At 40.4% G+C, this 23705-nt stretch overlaps 1 protein-coding gene across 5 annotated transcripts in view; it reads left to right on the forward strand.

The window, feature by feature from the left end:
* The window catches only part of cadpsa (Ca2+-dependent activator protein for secretion a), a 221026-nt gene that overhangs the window by 95206 nt on the left and 102115 nt on the right, over positions 1-23705 (forward strand). For all 5 annotated transcript variants that reach the window (XM_088083262.1, XM_088083266.1, XM_088083281.1 and 2 more), the window contains exons 9-13: positions 1512-1578; positions 11044-11152; positions 12388-12600; positions 22853-22989; positions 23507-23694. In XM_088083262.1, coding sequence (XP_087939388.1) covers positions 1512-1578; positions 11044-11152; positions 12388-12600; positions 22853-22989; positions 23507-23694 — 714 coding nt within the window. The remainder of the gene's footprint in view (positions 1-1511; positions 1579-11043; positions 11153-12387; positions 12601-22852; positions 22990-23506; positions 23695-23705) is intronic.

Genomic DNA, 23705 nt, shown 5'->3' on the forward strand with positions numbered 1-23705 from the left:
TTTGTTTTCAAATATTAGTCCTTACTAAATACAGCAAAATTTTGTGCCTCTAAATTGTCATTATTTTAAATTAGTGTCTATTCTAGATCTCCAAAGATACTGAAAATGCTGAAAGTCATGTAGAATTTTCCATTTAATGCACAGTGATGCACCATAAAAATTGTGTTATGGATTTGAATAACTTACATATTTGCAGATTGCACATGCAGTTAAACACTAATGAGACTGATGTATAGTGTAGTGGAAATCTTGTCAGAGGAAATTTAACTGAATTTGTGGTGGGCTGCCACAAATAAAGCATCTGCCGCCACAAATATTTTTGGAGCTTTACTGTTTATTAGGAGTGGTATTGGAATTTATATATAGTGTAGTTATTTTATTGCACCACACTCAGAGCAAGCAGCAGAATGTCCGGCGCAGTGAAATTGAAACTTAACTATTCATAGTGCAGGGTCCAAAAGTTTGCTTTCACTCCCTCTGCACTCTGCTTCTCCTCTCATCCTTTTATCTGATCAGCTCTGACCACATCAACTGATCATATGAACAATCCACGTCTCAAAATACTTCTGAGGGATAAAAAAATAAGTCATGATGAGTTTCGTCTGTGCTGCGTTCGTGGACCTGTAAAAACATCTGAATGTAAAGAGGAGGCACAGAATGATTTTTTTAAAAATATTTTAAAGGGACATGCACACAAGATTACTGCCACAAATAGATCAGATTCTGTTTCTGTGGGAACTACAGGTTGGTTCATGTACATCACACTTCTTCATCATTACTATTAATAGATGAAGTTGTGTTTAAGCATCATCACTCTACTGTGAAATAGCTCTATAAGTCTGTGCAGCCCACAGGTCTTGTGACTTTATCTGTACTTTAAAGCCTGCCTTACTTCACTTCATGTTGTTGATAGATTGTGATTCATTACCGTTTCTTACTGTCAGGAGCCTTACAGTCCAAAGTCCTCTTTAAATGTCTGCTGTTTCTCATAGCAGACTGTTTTGCCCCTCTTACAGAGGTGTTACTGATAACATTAATGACTGGCTGCATTCCATTTTCCCAGTTGCAGGACTGTGCATGCTGCCTAACAGATGGTTCACAGGTAAAAATAAATGAAACGGGTGTTGTCAGTGTCATTGGTTAAAGTAAAGTGTTTTTACTGCTATAAAAAAAAAGTATCTACCTGCTGCGGGCTCTCTACATTTAGACAAAAAAACACAGAAAAAAAAGACCAAAACAATGAGATGTTAACGCTTGGATTTTTCAAAAAGGTGCGTTTCTGGTTGCATTAATGAAATGTTACCAGCAGAGGTCAGCGATGTACTACACCAACACTCTATGTATCCCCTCACTGCATCGTGCTGCTGTGATATCAGTCACAGCAGTACAGACAGAAGCAAACACATTCCATTCAGTTTACAACAGTTGCATAAAGGCCACACTAACAAAATCTCTGTTTTTATAAAAGTTGGTTTTTTTTCTAAATGACTGTTTTTTTTTATATCCCACAGATACCTTTGGGCCATCGGTAAAAACGTGTGGAAAAGATGGAAGAAAAGATTCTTTGTGCTGGTTCAGGTAAGCACAGAAAACTCAGTCATGCTGTCCACAAAAGTACAAGCCAAACAGTGACCTGTAAAACACAAACAAACACAGTGAATGATACTCTCTATACATTGGCTTCAGTATTACAGTGGGCATTGGCATTTAAGTTGTTTGCTGTCACTTTTTCAGTCATGAAAGGTCATAGCCGGGGTCAGACCTTTGAGTCTGCCCACTCCACTGAGCTGGAGTTGGCTGATGGAAACACAGTGTAACCAGTTCATTCATTTATTCACAGAGTGGTGAAGTAATGAGTCCTAAAATGCAGAGGTCCATCAGCGGTTTTGCACTTCTAGTTCCCTCATCTCAAAGTCTATGGGTTTTTTGAATGGGTTTTCGGTAAAATGCCTTAAATAAGTTCTGTGGTTAACACAGGCTAAAGATATTTAGACGTTTTGTTCTGCAACATAAAATACTTTAAAACATAAAATAACATAAAATATTATCCGTATAAACCCAATTTTGGAGCTTTTAAGGTTTTACTCATCTTAAGAAATGCAGTTGCTAACAAGTGGCTAAATTGGACCACAGTGTTTGTCGGGGACGTTAGACGTCATCACACCGGACACAGAAACTCATTGAACCCACTCGCTGCCTTTGCAGCTTTACAGCAACAGTCGTGCTCAAACTTGTAAATTTATCTATTTATCATATTTTTCAATTATGTTTAAACGTGTTTTTACAATGAAGTTGAACAATTCGGGGTGGTGACGTTGAAGATGTAGTTCATGTATAGCCTAACAATAGCTTTTTGGTTCTTGCCATTTCATTAACGCGTCAAACACACAAAAGTGGTGTTCATCTGTGAAGATTATCATGCTGAACAACACATGGAAGACTCATAAACTTGTGTTCATCACAGAGCTTATTTTTGGTGATATTAGAAAATCCCATTCAAAAATCCCATATGGTGTTTGATAAGGGAACCAGTGCAAAACTAATTTCCTGGTTGGCCTACAAAAATATGTCATTCCTTCACCACTCTGTTAGAAATGTTTTTTCCAATGAACCTGCAGTCATTGCAGCTATGTTAGCTGCAAACCTCAGTGCTCCCAACCTGACAGTCTGGATCCTACCAGGTGCCACCTCCTATGCAGACAGGGACACTGGAGATTTATAAAACTGATATTTTGACATTTTTAAGGATATAAAGACATTTTTTTAAATGTATTATTGTGTCTTTGCAACCCCCCTGGCCCTAACTCTAACACGATATGCATGGTCATACCTGCCTGCCATGACAGCATCCCTCTGTAAACCTCTGCCTTTGTCACCTCACATTTACTTTTTTTCACATATATATTTTGCAGAGATGAGTATTCAATTTATTAATGAGACAAATAAGATAACTGACATGAGACGTTTATCGTGCCGCATTGCGTTTCGCAGTGATGCTCTCATTTTGTCTTGTGTTACTAATCCAGCACGGTCGTCTTTTTTTCCCACAGCATTTCTCTGTTGCTCCTCCCTGAAAGCTTAAGCTCTCTCTCAGCCAGGCTGTAGTTTGCTTCCACCCTGTTTATTCCACTTCAGTTATGATTAAAGATAACGAACATCCAGTGTAAAAAAATACAAGATTAAGAGAGAACAATGCACAATGTGTTTGGAAGTCAAGTAATCATGTCAAATAATTGTGATCTCTATATTGATCAGAAAATAATCATGATTATGATTTTTGTCATGATCGAGCAGCCCTAAGTCAAGGGGCAATAAAAAGTAATGCGCAACAATTTTGGATTTTTTTCATATTAATTAAATAAATATGAATATACTACTACTACTGCTGTTACTACTACTTCTACCAATAATAATAATAAAAATAATAAGTATTGTTATTATTTAATTGAATATGTTTGGGTTATGAACTGCTGGTTTGTTACAACAAGGTAGTTTCATATATCAATTTGTGCTTATGCTGCTACTTCATAGATCCCAAAATATATGACTATTTATGAAGTTTATTTCTTTTTAAACTACAGGACCTTAAAAATATGGCGTACATTACACTTGAAGGATATAAGGTTTTTCTTAAAATTTGAAGGATTTAGAGAATAAAATCAATTTTTTCTCCCCTCTGATTATTTCATTCACCCATTCCTCCCTTCTTTCCCTATTTTGAAGTCTGTAACTAAGATGCTTAGTGAAAATGCATTGGAGTAAAACTACAAATTTTATTCAGGAAACGTAGTGGAGTAAAAGTGAAAGTTGATGGAATTATAAAAACTCAAGTAAAGTACAGATAGTCCCAACATTACTTAAGTATTGTCACAAAGTATTATTACTTTGTTACATTACACCACTGTTAACAAAAGTATATCTTCCGCACTGACTGATTTAAATTCTTTCTAACCAAACCAAGGCAGACTGACAGTTTCTATCTTTTTAGAAGCTGTCATGCTGTTCATCAGCTCATCCAGTGTAACCGAGTACATCCGGTCAGAGGTCCAACATGTTCACAGGGTCACGCGTTTGGACACTTTCCAAAAGCAGGTTCTTTAAATCTGTTAAAGTGACTACTGCCTTTGTTTAGACAATAATAACAGAAATACATTCATTACTTATTTTAGTTGTTCTATCTTCATCTAACCATCTTCAATCTAAAAAAACACAAGATCAAATTTGGACCGAATGCACAGCGAGCTCCAAAATGTGATCGCAGCAGAGAGAGCACCCTGAGCAGCCGCAGCTCTGCTTTATGGCTATGATATTTCCATGGGCCACATGTTGTGTGTGCAGCGGGAAAGAGAGATGCAGCCAAGCTGTCTTCCCTCGGCTGTCACTGGAATGATGGAGAGGCCAAGCAGGCTTTTGTCAGGAGATGGGGTGGTGGTGGTGGAGGGGGGCGTGGAGGGTTGGCGGTAGCGGCCATTTCCTGGTGGCTCTGTATTGGGAGGTGGGCAGCAGGCGAGGAAGGCGGGGGTTGAAGGGGGGCGGCCTGTCTCTTGTGCGTTGCAGAGGATATGTCTCAGAGCTACAAGTTGACAGGGGATTGACAAAGTCGAGTGAACACTAGCTGGCCTAACACTCGCAGCTAGAAAAGCCTGAACGCCGCCAACTTGAAGCCTCCCACTTGCTCGCAGCTAAATATATAGCAAGTGACAAATACTGGTCAATAGACTGCGCACTCTTGTGTGTGTGTGTGTGTGTGTGTTTGTATTTATGTTTGTCTGTGTGTGTGCACGGATGTTTGTCTTGAGGAGCAGGGACGCTATCTGGTTTTTGCTCTTTGTGTTTGTGTGCGTGTGTCTTTGTGCGTGTGTGTGTGTGTGTGTGTGTTTGAATGCACATGTACTTTTTGTTGCCGTTTTTGAGATGTTGCATGGTGGAAATAAACCTTGCAGTTTATTTTTATTTCTCTGCTCACTGTCTGTTTTTCTCATGCAAAGTCTTGTAAGTACCGACTGTTAGCACTTTGTTATCCATGTCTGCATTCATCAGTGCACACTTTAACCCTTTAAAGTCCTCACCAAGACAAAAAGCTATGGATTTTTTTTCTTTGCATTTTTTATGTCCTTTGGGAATAATAAGAAAAACTTATGTTTATTATTCTAACAGACCCCATAATTTTTAAATATAGACCTCTATTGAACTATTGAGGTAATTGTAAGACAGAAAGAAATAAATCAAAAATTCAAACCATATAACGTTATAATGCTTGTAGTATGTTAGTTATATAATACATCAATTTGTGACCATAAAATTAGTAGTAATACCAGTGCTTATATTATTTCCACACATGTATTCTAGATATTTAACATTATAGTACTAAAAAATCTCAGAAATGGTGAGAAAATCATGATGATAAAATTTCTGTCATTAAGTATATGGTTTTAACCACAATGAATAATCATTCCTTTTTTGATTCATAAAAAATGTAAATGTATTATTGTAGCTTCCTTACCTTTCTGTGAAAGGCAAATTAAACTGTCTGGGTAAGCAGGGCTTTAGACAATTAAAAAAAAACATACTTTATGAATTATGAATTATTTCACCATGAATTTAATGGAAAGATTAAATATATCATTTAACAACAATGAATGATCAGATTTCTTTTTTTTTTTTTTTAAATGTATTTCTTGGCAAATAGTCAATTTAAATAACATAAGCTTAACATCACACCTATTAGCATAAAAAGGCCAAGTTAACTGTTTTGACCCTGATAAGATTTCAATTTTTTGTTTAAAGTTATATAAATTTGTTTCGTAGCCTCTGAAACTATATCATGTGGAACAAATGTGACTAGCTTTGAAACATCCCACCACACAGAACCCTCACGTCTAGTGTTTTCTTCCTGTCGGAGGTAAACTAAAAAGGTAGACTAAATGAAGACATAATGACATCTGGTGGGATTTTTTAGCATAACATTCCTAAACTGAATGGTAGAGATAGCTCAATCAGTATGAGTTGAGTTCAACACAATATTAATGAAGATATGTAATTCAGAGTTTTAGTGCTTGTGAATTGTATTTTGTATCCCTTTATGTGTCTGTCTGCAACTTTGATGTCACTGCTGACTGTCTTGGTCAGGTGTCCCTTGGTAAAGAGATTCTTCATCTCAATAGGACCAAACTGGTTAAGTAAAGGTTAAATAAAATAAAATAGAATGTGCTCTACCTAACAGCTGATCTGTATGTTAAAGGGTTAACTTGATTTACATTTGTGCCTCCTTTTCATGCAAAAGACAAAATAGACAAAATAATGTTATACAGTCCTCCACAGTGTAAACATCTGGTGTAGATAATGATGAGAATACACAAACACAGGCCCTCTTTCAAACTGCAGTCTGGGTAGTACCGCAGTACTAATGAAGGACTGAGTCCATACAGAAAAGCAGACACTTGAAAGTGACTTTATTAAATACAAACAGAACAAAGCTAATTAAGTCAAATCATTGATGCAAAATGCAACACATGAATTAAAGTATGTCAATGAATGTGAAAGACAACTCTCAGAGTCCAGTGATCCTACAAATGTTACGCCCGTACCACAGGAAGGGGGCATGGAAACTACAGTATGATGTATTTCCTGTTGACATGTGAAAATGAAACACCTTTAATTTCATAATTATTCTACTTTTAAAGATGATTTCTTTCATCTATTAAATATTTTTGCCGGCAGTTGCACGTTGTCTTACATGTCTGAAAAGGTCTACAGTCAAAATCTGTGAAGAGAAGACATATCTGGACAACTGATTTAGCATATTTTAGAGAAGGTAAAAATGGATCTTGACTCACATTAAATTCATCAGTGTTAAATGGAATCGGTCAGATGTTTGATGTCTTCCCTTTTCTCTTGGGTTTTGGGGAAATAAATGATGTGGCAGTACATCTTGTTATGGCTTAATGAAATAGTTCAATATTACCAGCTGCTACATGTCATAATGTCTGGTTTTCACTCAGTGTGTGTGTGTGTGTGTGTGTGTGTGTGTGTGTGTGTGTGTGTGTGTGTGTGTGTGTGTCTGTGTGAGTGTTATGATGACAAAAATACTGAAGCCGATTTGAGTATTTTGAAATCATTCTGTGGAAAGACTTTTTAAGTGCAATAGGATGTTCAAGGAACAGTTAAAGATGCAGTGTGTAGTTTAGAGGACAAAAAGGAAAGCAGTTTGAAAGTGGGTGTGGTCCAAGCAATGGGACTGAAAATAGAGAGGTAGGACGAAGGAAAGCGGCCCAAATACAAGTTTAAAAAAAAAAAAAATCACACTGTGCTTGTATTGATGTATAAATCTATGAGGCAGGTAGGCCCATTTAGTCGTATTTCGTATCCTAAGCAGCTACTGATTTTTTAAAAAATATTTTCATTTTAATATAAGTTTTTTTTTGCCAATATAATTTACAAATACATGTTTTTACTATTTCATATTTGGATATTTTTTCCACAGTTTTTTTCCAACTTGAATATTGAGTTATCTAATATTAATTTTCCTACACTTGGCATCTCTAGTTCTTGATACCTTTTGATGTACTATATCGAAGGATATGCCTGTACAATGTTGTGTTAGGAATATTGTGGGTAAAAAAAAAATAAAAACCAAAAAAAGGGAGCTAAGGGAGGGGGGTAATATTCTGAGAATTTCTGAGATTAAAGTTGAGAATTTACAAAAAAAAACAGACATACGTTTGATAAGAAAAAACAGTCTCTGAATTATTATTATTATTATCATTTGTCAAGAACCTTAATTTGTAAGGTTGGATCAAGCACCATCACATTACATATGTTACCAGTAATCATGGCAGATATTACTATAGAGTGGAAGGTGTTATTCAGGATGTTACCTGGCCATAAATTGCATGCCCTTCCTGGGTGCCCAAGCAACATCAAAATATGAAGTTAAAGTGAACAGGTCTTGTCAGCTATTCTGCCAAAAGTTATGTACACATTGTACATATCGCAGCTTTGTACATCCTTACAACTGATAATACAATAATCTGTCTAAGAATAATAATCCAACACCAACTCATACAAGACACAAACCCCAGTCTGATGGGTGAAAGTCCTGTGCTTCACCCATTTATCCAGCACAACTTCTTGCACATTTCTGACTTTATAATCTACAAAAATATTTCTCCATCATAGCTGCACTCCTGTTCCCCACTGTCCATGTACTCTCTCTATTTCCTCTCCCTCTTTGTCCATGTCTCTCTCTTTCTCTCCTCCACACCATTTACTTCCCCCTCATTCTCCCATCTTCCTCTCTTCTCCCTGTTGTTTATCACTTGCCTGTCATCTCTTTCTTCCTCATCCTCCACACTTTCTCTGTCCTTATATTACCTCCTTCTCTTCCTCCCTCCTGCCTCTTGCTCTCCCTCCATCAGTTCATCATCAGTGCAGTGGTTGTGGCCTGAGTTGCCCCTCCTCATAGCATCCAGGCCGATTACAGATCAGCTAAGCCTTGCGTGTTAATGGTGGACCAGATTTAATTGCACATACATCCACATCTGTCTTTCAGTTCGCTTCGACTGAATTCACTTCACTTTAGTTCACTTCAGTTTAGACTGATGCAACTGATATTAATTTACTTGTATAAATTTAAGTTCCTTTCACACAGTTCAGTTAATTTAATGCAGTTTAGTAAGTGAACTTGAATTCATTACCGTTCATTGAGATCGCCTAACTTGAGTTTGGTTAAGATAACTTTGTTTGCACTCACTTTGATTCAACTGATTCAATGCAGTTCCATTAATGTAATTTAAAGGGACTTTAAATAATAAAATTTAGTTCAGGTAATTTAATTTATATTCAGTTTAATTCAACTCAGTTAATTTAACTTCAGCTTACTTTAGTTTACTTAAATTAAAATTCAGTTCAGTTTTTGACTCTTGAGTCTGATTCACTTTATTCTTCTTCTTATTATTATTTGTTCACTTATTAAAAGGTTGACAGTTCTTTTGAACTTAATTCAGTGTGGGTCAAATAATTGTAATCTAGTATTTATTATATTTATATAATAAGTAATATATTTATATTATACAATCTACATAATCTATTAATAGATCATCTGTCTACCTCTTAAAAGGTATGGGCCGAGGGATAGATGTGTAGATAGACGGATGGGTAGGTGGATAGGGAGATATAGATAGGGAGATGGATGGATATATGGGCACATAGATAGATAGTTAGATAGATAGATAGGCCTCTGAAGTTTGTTTTGGAATGCTAACACCACACACAGCAAATTATCTTCAGTCTTTGTGTCCATGTGTTTTCTGTGATGTGAAAATAAACAACTATAGCAATCCCCTCCCTCTTCTTTTCTCTTTCTTCATCACCGTTTATCTCTCTCTCTTTCCTCTGCTGACTGACAGCTGAAAGAGAGAGAGAGAGAGAAAAAGAGAGAGAGCTGGTGTTTTGGGGTATGGGTGGAGGGAGGTCGGCGGTAGTTTAGACTCTGATTTGCCTCTGTTGTGTCCTGGAGGCCAGGGAGCTGCTGGAGAGTGGGTCCGGTTCCCTCCATCCTTAACTTGGCCTCAGGTCTCATCAGTGCTGTTGTGGGGAATCTCATTTGTCACACACACACACACACACACACACACACACACACAGAGAATGCAGCTGCAGCTAGAGTGAGAGCTGCCACTTGCAGCGGCAGAGGTGGCGACAGCGGCAGATTGGCCAGGCCTGGTGATCTGTGACGACAGGCCGGTATGACTGGCAGCTACAGTAGCAGCAGTCCAACTCCAGCTAGCAGAGTGTCACTACACTTACTGTTGCCACCACAGAGAGCAGTGACAAGAGCGACCTAAACCAGGGTTACACTGATACAAGGCTCAATACTGGCCTTTTATTAATCAGATTGAAGCCCTGCTAGCTCCCACTACAGGTTACATCATGCCACACAGGAGCATGAATTTTCTGTGTGAAAGTGGAGCTCTGGTTGATGGTGACACTGGAGGAAAGGCCAGGTAGTCACTCAACACATTCAAATTAATCTTCTATGGAGAACACCTGCAAGCTAACAATGCAGTGTGGTTTTTTTTTTTGGTCATCTGGGTTTGTGTTTTGACCTAATACATTAAGGTTCAAATGAAATCGTGCACTATGCTGTAGATCTGATGCTCTACCACCATTCCAAGAGGCCTCGAAAGTATAACTGCCTAAGCCAAGGTGTTTAACCCTCTAAAAATGGCTTGATTTCTGTAAAACATGGGAAGTATGCAATGAGCAATGAAAGCAGAAATGACTCAGAAATTAGCAAGAAATTAATAAAAAAATACAAGAAAATTGGGCTGGCTGGTGGCTCAGTGGATAGAGCGGGTGCCTCATGTATATAGGCAGTGTCCTTGCCGCAGCGGCTGTGGGTTGGATTCTGGCCTCGGCCCTTTGCTGAATGTCACCCTCTCTCTCTCCCCCTTTCACACTCACGCTGTCCTATCAATTAAAGGAAGAAACACTTTTAACACAATTTTAAACATGTTATTACAGTAATTAATATAATAGATACTTACAAAAATGATCCTGCCAAAACCTTTTGGAAATTTAGATCAGACTTGGAAAATTCAACATATTCACTCCTCACTTATTATTGCTGGTCATGACCACGCATCTTCAAGTTAACCGTCTTATTCAGCCACTTCACTTTATTATAATGGAATTACAATAACACACAAACACACACACACATACACACACACACACACATTGAGAGGCAGCACAGCTGTCACACACAGCTAATGCCATCCTCTGATGCTAATGTTTTTGTCATGTTTCTCTCTTGTTTATTTTATTCTGTGTTTGCACTTACTGTATGGGTCTTTTTTATATGGACCCTGACCCTGGAATAAAGGATTGATAGACTGTTTTTAAGTTAAATGGATGTAAATCAAAGGGTGGTGCAGTTACCAGCTAAATAATTTAACAGCATGTGATTGCATGAAGCATTGAATGTATTCCTCCCTGAGCTGGCTGATGAGTGAACATGTGTCCTCTCTGTGATTGGTGCAGGTGAGCCAGTACACCTTTGCCATGTGCAGCTACAGAGAGAAGAAAGCCGAGCCGGTGGAGCTCCTCCAACTGGACGGCTACACTGTGGACTACACTGACCCCCAGCCAGGTAACAGCAGCATATGTCACACAGCCGTGCAGTCCAGTCCAACATGCAATGCAAATGAATAAGTGTCACAATCTGAAGTAAAAAAATTGTTGTTAAAGCCCATGCACACCCACACAGGTGTTTTCACTTAATCTGCCTCATTAGATCGCTTCTGAGGACTCTGACGGTGTATATGAACTGCACTTGGTTAACATCTCCATCACTATCCTGCCGTTTTCTGTTATGCCTCTGCACTGGTGATAGCCCTGGCTGTAGACTATTATGTTTTCTAGTTGTCTGTGCATCCGTCCGTCCGTCCGTCTGTCTGTCCGTCCATCCCATTCTTGTGATCACAAAATCTAAAGACCACCTCAAGGGAATTTCTTCAAATTTGGCTGAAACATCCACTTTGACACAATGATGAACTGATTAGATTTTGTTCAATGGTCAAGTTCATTCTGACTAACTTGTCTCATGTTTGTCAATGCAAGATCTCAAGAGCAGCTCAAGGGAAATCAAATTCGGCACAAACCTTCCAGTGGACTTAACAATGAACTGATTAGAATTTGGTGGTTAAAAGTCAAGGTCATTGAGACCATTATCTGTGTCATTCTTGTGAGCGCAATATCTCAAGAACATCTTGGGGAATTTTTTCAAGTTTGGCATGAACCTCCCTTTGGACTCAAGGACAGCAGTGGCTCAGTCCATAGGGACTTGGTTTGGGAACCGGAGGGTTGCTGGAACGGAATGGAATGTGGACTGGTAGCTGGAGAGATGCCATTTCACCTCCTGCCAAGGTGCCCTTGAGCAAGGCACCGAACCCCCAACTGCTCTGACATCTCTCCACTTAATGCATGTGTAGAGGGCCTGTTTGTGCATGTGTGTATTTCAGACCTGTGTTTGTTACATGTAAATGAAAACAGAGTGAAAAGATTAAATTTCCCCATGGGGATTAATAAAGTATTTCTTCCTCTTCTTCTCCTAAGGTCAAAGCTCAAGGTCATTGTAACCTTCCAAAACATGTCCATAATTCAGTAACTACACTTGAAAAGTTATTTATGACAACATTTTACACAAATATCTAATCGGAAATGTTGATAAAGTGATGACATTTATTATTCAAAAGGTTAAAGATCAGCTTCAATGTGACATCATTTTCTGCAAACAATTTTATGACCATAATTCAACATTGTTACTCAGGAACAGAAGGGGAAACATTTGGTCAGATACAGCTTCCTGCTCTGTCCATCCCTCAGGTTTAGACGGCGGTCGGACATTCTTCAACGCAGTAAAAGAGGGCGACACTGTGATCTTTGCCAGTGATGACGAGCAGGACCGGATCCTGTGGGTGCAGGCCATGTACCGAGCTACCGGCCAGTCACACAAGCCAGTTCCTCCCACCCAGGTCCAGAAACTCAACTCGAGGGGGGGCACAGCACCACAGCTGGACGCACCCATATCTCAGTTCTGTAAGTTTTCAACTCTTAGACTCCAAGCTGTCTTTTAGTTATTCCCCCACACAATTCCTCGCCCCAGGCAAAATGTGGCCACGCCATCATCTATGATTCTGTTTTTTTATTTATTTTTTTGCTAACTTGATGGTGTAGCATCCGTTGTAGTTGGTCTGATGATTTTGTTTTTAGGAAATATTCTGGGCTTCAGGCAATATAGCTTCAGGTACATTTGTGCAAACCATAGATTCATTACATTTGTTTATTATTATATAGTAGATATGTTGGAGCTTTATAGTTCTTTTTGTTAGAACAACGCTGTGGTTAGCTTTAGACACAAAGACCACTTTAGTTATAGTTAAAAGGGTCATGTTTTGACCAAAATACCAGCTTTTCATAACACTATCCAAGCTGGAATAAAAACAATGGGTCACTAAAAATGACCCACGTTTGGTGCCTCAAAAGCTGCTTGCTAAACAGTGACGGGAGTCACCCAGGTGACGCGGCATCTATCATTGACACCACCTCCTGATGGCAAAGTCAGCTCATATACACACATCACTTTAGAAATCTTCCCTCCATTTTCAATTGATTATCAGGGGCCAGGTTGTGGGGGCAGCAAGCTGACAAAGTACTCCGGACGTCCCTCTCCCCAGCAGCGCTTTACAGCTCCTCCTGGGGGACCTCGAGGTGTTCCCAGATAAGATATATAATCCCTTCAGTGTGGTCGGGGTGTGCCCTGGGACCTCCTACCAGTTGGATGTGCCAGGAACACCTTTAACAAGAGGCACCCAGGAGGCATCCTGATCATAGACCAGGGGTGTCCAAACTCTTTAGGAAGAGGGCCAGATTTGATAATGTGAAGATGCCCGGAGGCCAATGGTCCCTTCTTACCAACTATGAAGTTGATAAAAATCTTAACCTCATGTTCATTTTAAACTTGACTTATTATGAGTAATGCAAGGTTTGTTAACATTTAAGTTGAAAACATATGATTCTTGCTCTTGTCTTTCACAAGATAATTCAGCAAGTAATATTTTGTGTCACATCTACAGGTAGCTAAATAGTGCCAGCAGTTATAGGCAAACCTTATTCAAAAGTTTAATACAATAAGTGCCATAAGTCCAAGTGCATATATTTATAATTGTGCTTTTGGCTTTTCACAGTAAATAGTGACAGATGTTACCATTCAAATACAGGTTGACCTAGAAACGGGTAACTAACTGACACTAATGAGAAGGGTGATAGTGAGATCAGGATTTCAGTAGACAGGCCAGGTCTGATTTGAGGGCAGTGGTTGAGATGCGTAAGATGTCACGGAGGTGGAGGTCACATAGTCTTGACCTCAAGCAGTTTTTGTTAAAGTTCATGACAGAGAATGTCTGCTCACACAAATATGTGAAGCCGAATAAGCTCAGAATTTTCTTTGCAAATGTTCGCATTTCTGGAAACCTGCCTTTATCCAACTGCTGGTAAAAGTCAACAAGAGAAAGCTGCTGGTGTCTGCCGCGCCACTCGTTGTCACACTGCAGATCAATGAGCTCCAGCTGCAGCTGTTGCAGAGCATCATCAGCGTCCATGGAGAAGGGAGAGGACAAAAGCAACGTGTCCTTTTCAATAGCTGCAAAATCCCGAAAGCGTTCGTTAAACTCCAAGGAAAGTGATGCGATGGCTGTTGCATACCTCTTTCTTTGCGCACCGATGCTGTCCTGTGGAAAACTGTCCATAACTTCTTGCAAATCTGGGAAATGTGTAGTGCAGGGTTCCTTTTGAGACAAGTGTCTTAGGAAAAGGTCCAACTTGGTTCCAAAGGCCTTAATGTGTGCATATAGCTGGCTCACCACTGCATCTTGTCCCTGGAGACTAACGCTCAGTGCATCTAGATGCCTCGTTATGTCAACCAAAAAAGCCGAATCTGCCAGCCATACAGTATGTCAGTTCTTGCATCGGTGTCCCTTTTCAGCCATAAATTGTCCAATTTCCTCTCTGAGAAAGAAAAATCGCTGCAGTGCGGTACCCTGACTGAGCCACCTCACATCATTGTGATATACTACATCTCCGTATTCAGCCTGGATGTCAAGCAGAAACTGCTTAAACTGGCTGTGATATAGGGCTTTAGAGCACTTATTGCCTTTACCACGGATTTCATAACATGATCAAATTTGAGATGTTTTGCGCATAGAGCCTGCTGATGAATCATACAGTGGAGTTTAATGGCGTTACCTCCTTCTTCGCTGACCTTGTTGCAGATCAGTGTGGACAATCCACTTCGTTCACCAACCATGGCAGGCGCACCATCAGTAATAATCCCACTAACTTTACTCCATGGTTGTTTCATATCTTCAACAGCTGTACAAATAGAATCAAATAAATCCGTTCCTCAGGTTTAGCCTTTAAGGCTTTGGAGGTCAAGCAGTTCCTCTGTTACGTTCATATCATCATCAACTCTTCTCAAAAAAATCAGTAGCTGTGCAGTGTCAGATGCATCTGTGCTTTCATCGCAGGCTAATGAAAAACAATCAAAAGTCACTCCCCTGTCCCCCAAATGTCTCTGCATATCTGATGATATGTCCTTAATTCTCAGTGTCAGTGTTACGAGCCAGGCAAACATTAGTAAATTCTTGCTTCTCATGGCAAACGTTCTCCACCATTTTCATGACACAGTCTTTGATAAACGTACCCTCTGTGAAAGGTTTGCCATGTTTGGCGTTTAACATGGCCACTTCGTAGCTTGCTTTGGTGACGTTTTCATTTGACTCACAGGCCTGCGTAATGACTCCAAAGGCCAAAGCAGCTTGCAGTTGCTTCACTTTTTCAGCACGCTGACTCCCTGTAAGCTTGTCGTATGCGTTAGCTTGTTTTGTTTGGTAGTTTCTCTTTACATTGAATTCCTTCAACAAGGCAACAGTCTCTTGACAAATTAGGCAAACACAATTGCTTTTATTTTCAGTTAAAAAAATATTGTAATTCCCATCTCTCCTGGAAGCGGTGACCCTTACTGTCAACTGTCCTCTTTGTAGTTAGAGGCGCCATGGCAGAAATGAGCAAAAAGGGTTCACAGCGAGGTCACAGAGCCAGATAGAGTTAGAGTGGTACTGCCACCATGAGGTGAAAGGCAAAATTGCATTTCGAACCTTATATGGTTTATTTAAGTCCTAGCGGGCCATAAAAAATACATTATAAAACCCAAGCTGCAGGCCGTATGAAATATGACCACGGGCCGTGACTGGCCCCCGGGCCGGACTTTGGACATGCCTGTCATAGACTGTATGTAAAAATGGATGACATGACAGCTCCCCCCAAAATTAAGCTTGATTGCCCCCTGGTGTCTGGGCGCAGTCCAGGCCTTAAAGCCCAAACCACCTCAAATGGCCCCTTTCGAAGTGAAGGAGCAGCGGCTCTACTCTGCGTTTCCTCCTGATGTCTGAGGTCCTCACCCTATCTCTAAGGCTGAGCCCAGACACCCCATGGAGGAAATGCAATTCGGCTGCTTGTATCTGCAACCTCAGTCTTTCGGTCACTACCCAGAGCTCTTGACCATATAGAGAGTTAGGACGCAGATGGAGGAGTAAGTCAAAAACTTCTGGCTCAGCTCTCTCTTCACCACGACAGTCCAGTGCAGTGCCCACATCACTGCAGACGCTGTCCCAAACTGCCTCTCCATCTCACCCTCCATTTTACCCTCACTAACCAAGACCAGAGATACCTGAACCCCTTCGCTTAGGGCAGTAACTTTCTTCCAAACCCAGAAGGGGAAATCCACCTTTTCTTGGCAGAGAACCATGGCTTTAGATTTGGAGGTGCTGACTCCCATCCTGACTGCTTTGCATGCAGCATCAAACCCCCCCAGTGCATGCTGGAGGTCACGGTTTGATGCAGCCAACAGAACCACATGACCTGCAGAGAGCAGAGATGCAATTCTAGAGTCCCCAAACTGGACCCCTTCCTCCTCCCTGCTACACCATGAGATCCTGCCCATGAATATCGCAAACAGAATCAGTGACAAGGGAGAACCCTGATGGAGACCAACACCCACTGGAAATGTGTTACACTTTGTGCCGAGTATGAAGACGAGCTTTCACTACCTGTTAGCGCAGTACTCCCCACAGTACTCCCTGTGGGATGCCATCATAAGCTTTTTCCAAGTCCTTAAAACAAACATTTGTAGGCTTACAAATGTATTTTTCTATATTATAACTTTAGCAACATTTCTTAAGGCATACTTTAGAATTGTGGCAACGATAATGATGAAACATACAAATGTAATGTATGTATGTGTAATGGTTTTGGTTTGCAGAACTGTAATGAAGGCTATTTGTGGTTTGCAGAAACGTCAACGCCAACATTTTCCTCTGATGACTGCTAGCAAATAAATTACACCAAAAGTTATTGTGGGGAACACAGCCAAACAAATGAATGTTAGCCTTGATCTTTTCTGGCTAATGATAAATGATGTCATGTTAAAAATATGTCAGCAGCTGACCTATCTGTACTTAAGCAAATCTCTGAAACGCTACCACAGAGATAAGGAGAGAGCAAACCTGGCTGATGTTGGTGAGCTGACATTTGGCTAACTCCTCTGGATTTAGCTTTATGTTTCAAACATTGGCTAACTTCAGATTTTACTGCACACAATGTAAAGTGTTGAGTGTTGCTTTTACAGGTCCCCCAGCCACATCCATCAACCACCTCCAAATTTTGGTTTCCTTTTCAACATAGATGAGTCCAGCACAAAGCCTCTCTAAGCATAACAGCAAAAAGGAAAGTTGACTGAGGTTCTGCCAGGTAACAAGCTTGCTAAACTATTATTGGAGCACAGAGACAAAAGGGAAAAACTTGCAATCTTATCTAATTTTTTCCTATTTTACTCTTCCTTCATAGTAACATATGAACATGTAGTCCTTTATTTTCATCACTCACAGCTTCTTGTTCTTGTGCTCTGACTGTACAACTGTCCTCACAACATTTTTTTTTTACATATCAGCCAGTGATGCTCTTAATTTGTCCTCCTCATGCTTGTGTAGTGTACATGTGTTCAACTGTTAATGTTTCTCTGTGTGCTGCTTCGCTCTTTGTTGTAGAACTGCTGTAGTGTTAAAGTGTCAGTGGCTTTGCTGTGTGTTTTTATGTTTCTCTGTTTGTCCCTTCTTCCTTTTCTTCTTCTTCTAAACCCTGACCCTGCTATCTTGTAGCTGGACTCAAGGGTAAGTGCTTTCCTCCCCTTCCTTCCTCTTCCGTCCTTTTTGTTGTCCATCACTCGTCCTCCTATGAGAACTTTCTGTTTAGTTGTTTCTGTGGGAGGACAGAAATACACGACATACTCACGTGCATGCAGAAATGATTTGCTCTGGCTGTGCTTCTGTGCAGCAGGGACTGACTGGATTCATGTTTCATGGATCAGCCTACAAATGTGCTGAATTGTAGGTCAGGGTTACATGTTTTTGATTGCTGCAAAGCTAGAGCATGTTTAACTTTTGGACAAAATGTGTGATGGTTGCCATATCACTGCCATTAGAAAAATTCCCACAAATCTGCCTCATTTAGGATAAGACTATAGCATTTTGCAAATGCGGTGTATTTTTATTGATGGAGAGGGCGTTTTTTTGGTTTTATACGTGTTTATTGAAATTGTTTTGAAGTTGCTTGCTCTGCAAACAGTGGCTGCACTGGTGGGGAGTGTTATTAACCCTTTGAAACCTGGAGTACAAGTACAAGTACAAGTATTTAAACCTTTGAGCTCTTTGAACTTTCTTTTCACATTTTACTAATGTCTGGCATTTTTGGGAAAATTTCTTGCCAAGTTGGTCATTTTCTTTTTTCCGTACGTTTTCGACAGAAGTCAAGTCCTCAAAGAGTCAAAAAGTTTGTGAGAGTTGTCTGAATAGTTGTCTGAAAACCGATGCTGATCTAAGTTTCAAAGGGTTAAAAAGGTCATGTCTGGGCTGCCTTAACATTTTAGGTTGACTGAATATTTAAAGACAAGTTGAGGACATTTTTGTAATGATTAAACTATCAAACTATCAACTATCAAATTTAAGCCAACTTAAAAATTAAAGGCAGTGCAGAAACTAACTTCTTTCAAGTTTTAACAAACAGTTTATTTTTACAGTGAGCTTATTCTCCCCATCATGACAACTGTATGGAGGGTAAATTTTTATAAAACTCTCTGGTTTATGTTTTATTAAGGTTTAATGTTCCTCATTATTAAGGGAGGCTGCTTTGATTGAAACTTTGTTGATAGCGTTCTTTACTTTCAGTCAGAAAGTACCTCGTACAACCCAACTTAAAAAAAATCCAAACTTTTCCCTAAGAGAAATGGGTGCAGACCAACACACCCCATAAATGAGAACCTGCTCCCTGCGTGCATTCCTGTAGGTGAATTTACTGAGCGAGCTGTTTTTGACACAACCACTGGAGTCCCACTGAGTCCCAGCAGCTGGTAATTACCAAGTTAAAAGTGCCAGGCAATGAATTATACAGTGTGGTTGCCGCACAATTAAATCAGGCAGCAATCAGTCAATGTTACCAAATAACTACTTGTCAGTTCACACCTGGATCGGTGCCAATGAATAATATAACATCATGTCACCCTCACCCAGCCACCCGCCACCCTCCCATCAAAATAGACTACATTAAAACACTGTAACAACAAAGGCAAAAGTAAGAGTTTTGTTTTCAGCTGCTCAGAGGTGAAATCAATCTCCACAGTTTACTCTTTTTTTCCTGTTATGATGACTGACTTTTATGTGTTTTGACATATTTTAGTGCTGTAAAATAAAATTATAATTATACTGTAGTTTGAGTGAAATTGTGTAGTTTTTTTGTTCTCCACGTTTAGTGAACTGATTTTCTCTTCAGTTGTCCTTTTTATTGATAAATATGCACATGGTCTGATGTGAATGCTAATTTTAAAGCTTTTACTGAACTTTCTGTATCTGCAAAATGTTTACAAAATATTATTTGAAGACGTCCTACAACATTCGCCTCTGGCAGCTGAAGCACAATTAAGGTTTTTATGGTTCTGTTTAGTCTACAAACAGAACCATACAGTAATAGGCTACTCCACTGTCCTATTTTACAGTTTCTCTGACATGTCCACACTGTAGGATATGTGTCGTGGTACCTGGTAACCCAACCCAAACGACCCCGCCTGATGTGCCATGCATCACTAATCACTGTGCAAGTTCAAGCTCACATTCGAAGCAGCACCAATACACTCACTGGGCTCCGCTAGCGTCCAAGTGGACTGTAGTGTAGACTGTAGTCCTGCATCATTTTATCCTTCCTGTTTCTGTTGAATGTGTTCCTGGTAATGATGGCTCCTCAACACACTCAGTCACTCTCTGACTGTGATGTAAGGAATGGATTTAAGGCTCATTAAAAGTAATTTAGTTTACATCCTTGTATTTATTGTCTTAACCCCAGAAAATCTCAGTTTTTCACAGCCCAGTGTTGGCAGGTATGTGAAACTTCTATAGATTTTTTAGGTGGCTAAAATATGTTTTGCTGCGGCCTAGTCCACAGCAGGACATTGCTTAGCTACTGGGCAGGTGTTGTGGGATTGTACTTTATTTATCAGAGGAAGGGGGTGGCTGGGGTGTAACTTTTTATTTTAAAATAAATACAAAATACTACCATTTGAAGTTGTATTTCTCCCACCTAAGCCAAAATTAAAAACACATGTCCCTCCTCAGTGTTTTTTTTTATTTTTAATTAATGCCTGACCTGTTTTGCAGCACCCCTTTCCCCCTCATAAGTAACAAACAGTCCCTTTCCCTAACCACTGAGGGAGGCCAGTGTGGCAACTGAGAGCACGCTGAGAACACCCGAGTCCAGTTAAAGTCCGACCAAGGTGTATATGTCACGGTGTGTTACGCCAATCACCAGAAATTCAATTGAGTCTGATTTCAGTCAGACTAACATGTTTACATGTACTTTAAAAGTCCAGTTTTAGCTGGACCGACACAATAATTCGACCCTCTCTAACATCCTGTAAACTCACTGACTCTTGATATGTTCAATCAAAAAACTTCAGCTGTTAGAAGCCTTGACAAAATTATGACACATATGTTAGGTGTTCGGTAGTTAGAAAGGTGAGGTGTCAGAACATCAATGAGGATACTCCCAAGTAAAGATCTAGATTATTTTTTCATGGTCAGCCCACAAAAAAGCAAGCCATGTGCTAAATAGCCCTCAATGCTTTTTGACCATCAAACCCGGAACCAGCAGTGTGTCCACTGCCTCCCGGTTCCTCTCCTCTGGATCTATAAATGAATAGCAGCCATCAATCATTGTCAGGGCCGTCCTTCCCCAGCCCAGACGGACGGGGGTGACTAATGTCACTGCATGTTACTGTCCAGCCCTCCCGCCTCCATTCCCACTCACTCACATCAAGCAGACCTGACAGGCCACCAGCTACAGACCAAAGGGGCACCACAATGTCACCTTTTTAGATTTTTGGGGGAGGGTGGCAGGGAGGGGGACTTGTTGAGGGGACACAATCAGCTCCCAGCATCCTCTTTGTTTTGTTTGTTGATTGACAGCTGGGGTGCCCGTGTTGGGCAGTGAGGAGGACTTTGGTTGACAAATCGCTTGATTGCTGCGTAGCTCGATATAACCTTCATCCACATCTATCCCAGGTCTATTCTGACTGATGGGACACACTGTGTCCACTCACCACTGTCCATTCAAGAGATGAGTTTAATTGAATCTTTGACGAGTTGGGCAGTTTTTTAAACATAAATACTCATTGTGGAGTGTTATTCTGTTAGTGTTTGGGTTTGCATTGACCATACAGCTTACAGCAGCTCTTTCCAGCAATTAAAACATGAGCATTGTTTTTTCTGTTTTGGGAGGCTCCCTGTTTGTGTTGTTACTATGGTTGTGTCCAAGTTCACTTTCTTATTCGCACATTCTTTGCCCCCTCCCTGTCTCAAAATGTGTTTTAAAACCTTAATTAATTTTCTGTTAGATTAAGCTTACATGGTGTAAAATGATGAATGATAGAAAAGTTGAATCAAACAATCAAAAACCACCAATTGTTACACCAAAAATCTGTGCTGGGGCCAGACAACTAGGAGGACTGGTTGTTGCCGGGGTCTCAAATTATCTACTGTGTGCTTAGCCCGTTCTTCCAAAGTTGTTAAATACAGCCACTTTGTAAGCTATTTTGTCTTATGAAACTGACACCAAAAGCCAGCTTTCACTGTCAGTACGTAACATTAGCAGACAGAACCTTCTGTGGTCTTGTGATACGCTACTGTTTGGCCAGACGGCCCATTGTGTGACAGTCTGATCAGCAGACGGGCACTGTCAGTTGATAATGCAGCCAGACACAACCTATCGTGGCAATATGATATGCTACTGGACAGCATCAGGTTGAAACACTTCAACAATGTTATATAAGGAGCTGGAAGGTCCCTACAGGGAGGGCGGTAAGGTTTGTGGATGGGTTCAACAAACCCTGGACTTTCAGCAGAGAGTCCACTGCTTGCTTCTTATATGAATGTGTTTGTACCTCCTGGTACGCACAAACTCGGACTTGGTCTTGCAGTCTTTCACAGTGTCTACACCTGCCACCCATCAACAGCAGTTGTCCTCGTCAGTATCTACCACACTGGATGGGTGCTGCTTTGCACTAAAAGTGTTTCAGCAGCACTCACAGCCCTATACAACACATCAGCTAGTAGAAAATAGACGGATAGACTTAATCCTGAAACAGTGTTCAAAGCTGCATCGATTAAAGTTGACATGCATAGACATGAATGATAATGTGACTTTGCATGACCACAGCTTGACCTCAGACCTCAGAACTGACCATTAACCTCCAGATCACCAGTCACGCAACTAAAGCTGCCTGGGAAACTCTACTGTCCACCTGAACTTTACCCTGCCTGTTGAGCCAAAACTGGCAACCCTCACCAAGGGCCCATAATAAAATCAATGCTGGACACATAAGCTAACAACTATTTGGCACTTTAAAAAAAAATGGCACCACTTGTTTAGAAAAGAGTGTTATTACATCAAAACTGAAATACTTGAATAGTTTTACAAAACTTTTACCTATAATAAAATATAGCTTTTTACACTCTTCAGAGTTTTTAAAATGTGCACAGCATTGCAGTATTGTGGGCATTTCAGAGGATTATTTGTTTGATTTCTTTGTTCCACATAAAAATTAAGTACCATTACGTTATTCTTGACATTGCCTTCTGTTCCTGTTTTTGTCTCTGTCTGTCTCCTCATCGGATGGGTAAATGTTTGTGCACAGATGCGGATCGAGCCCAGAAGCACGGCATGGATGAGTTCATTTCAGCCAACCCCTGTAACTTTGACCATGGCTCTTTGTTTGAGCTGGTTCAGCGCCTCACTCTGGACCACAGACTTAATGACTCCTACTCCTGCCTGGTAAGAGTTGCTTTTGGATATTAACCCTGCTTACTCTCTCATCAGCCCATTTGCCAGAGGAGAATGTTGGCATTGTACGTTTCTGCAAAACGTGGATATGTTACATTTCTACGTTTTATACACAACATATAAGTGTTTCTTCAGTGAAATGACTTTATCATCGGGAGGTGGTGAGGAGGGTGGATGGCATCACCTAGGTGGGACAGTACTGTAAAGCCATGTACGGGGAAAGATTGCGAGTGGGGTATTTACTGACGTATTTACTGACAACACCTGTTTCACATTAGAGTTCAAAATGCGTATCTTGGGGTTTGTTGAACTCCAGATCTTCCTGAGCATGTTAAACACCACCCTGGCCTTACTGATCCTGCTCTTTATGTCGGCTGATGTAGCTATTGTTTGGTTCTGTGTAATAATGCAGAGGCAGTATTAAAAGGGGACTTCGTTGCGACCCTAAGACACCATGGCAAGGATATTGCTTTTGTAAGTGGCAGTGTGTTGTGTGTGTTTCCTGTAGGGCTGGTTCAGTCCTGGTCAGGTGTTTGTCTTAGACGAGTACTGCGCCCGCTATGGCGTTCGAGGCTGCCATCGGCATTTATGTTACCTGAGCGACCTGCTGGAGAGGGCGGAAAACGGAGCCATGATTGACCCCACCCTGCTGCACTACAGCTTCGCCTTCTGTGCCTCCCACGTTCATGGAAACAGGTATGAATCGA

This window comes from Plectropomus leopardus, chromosome 2 (genome assembly GCF_026936395.1).
Source record: "Plectropomus leopardus strain MGB_pleo_1.0 chromosome 2, ASM2693639v1, whole genome shotgun sequence".
In the NCBI taxonomy this organism is placed as follows: domain Eukaryota; kingdom Metazoa; phylum Chordata; class Actinopteri; order Perciformes; family Serranidae; genus Plectropomus; species Plectropomus leopardus.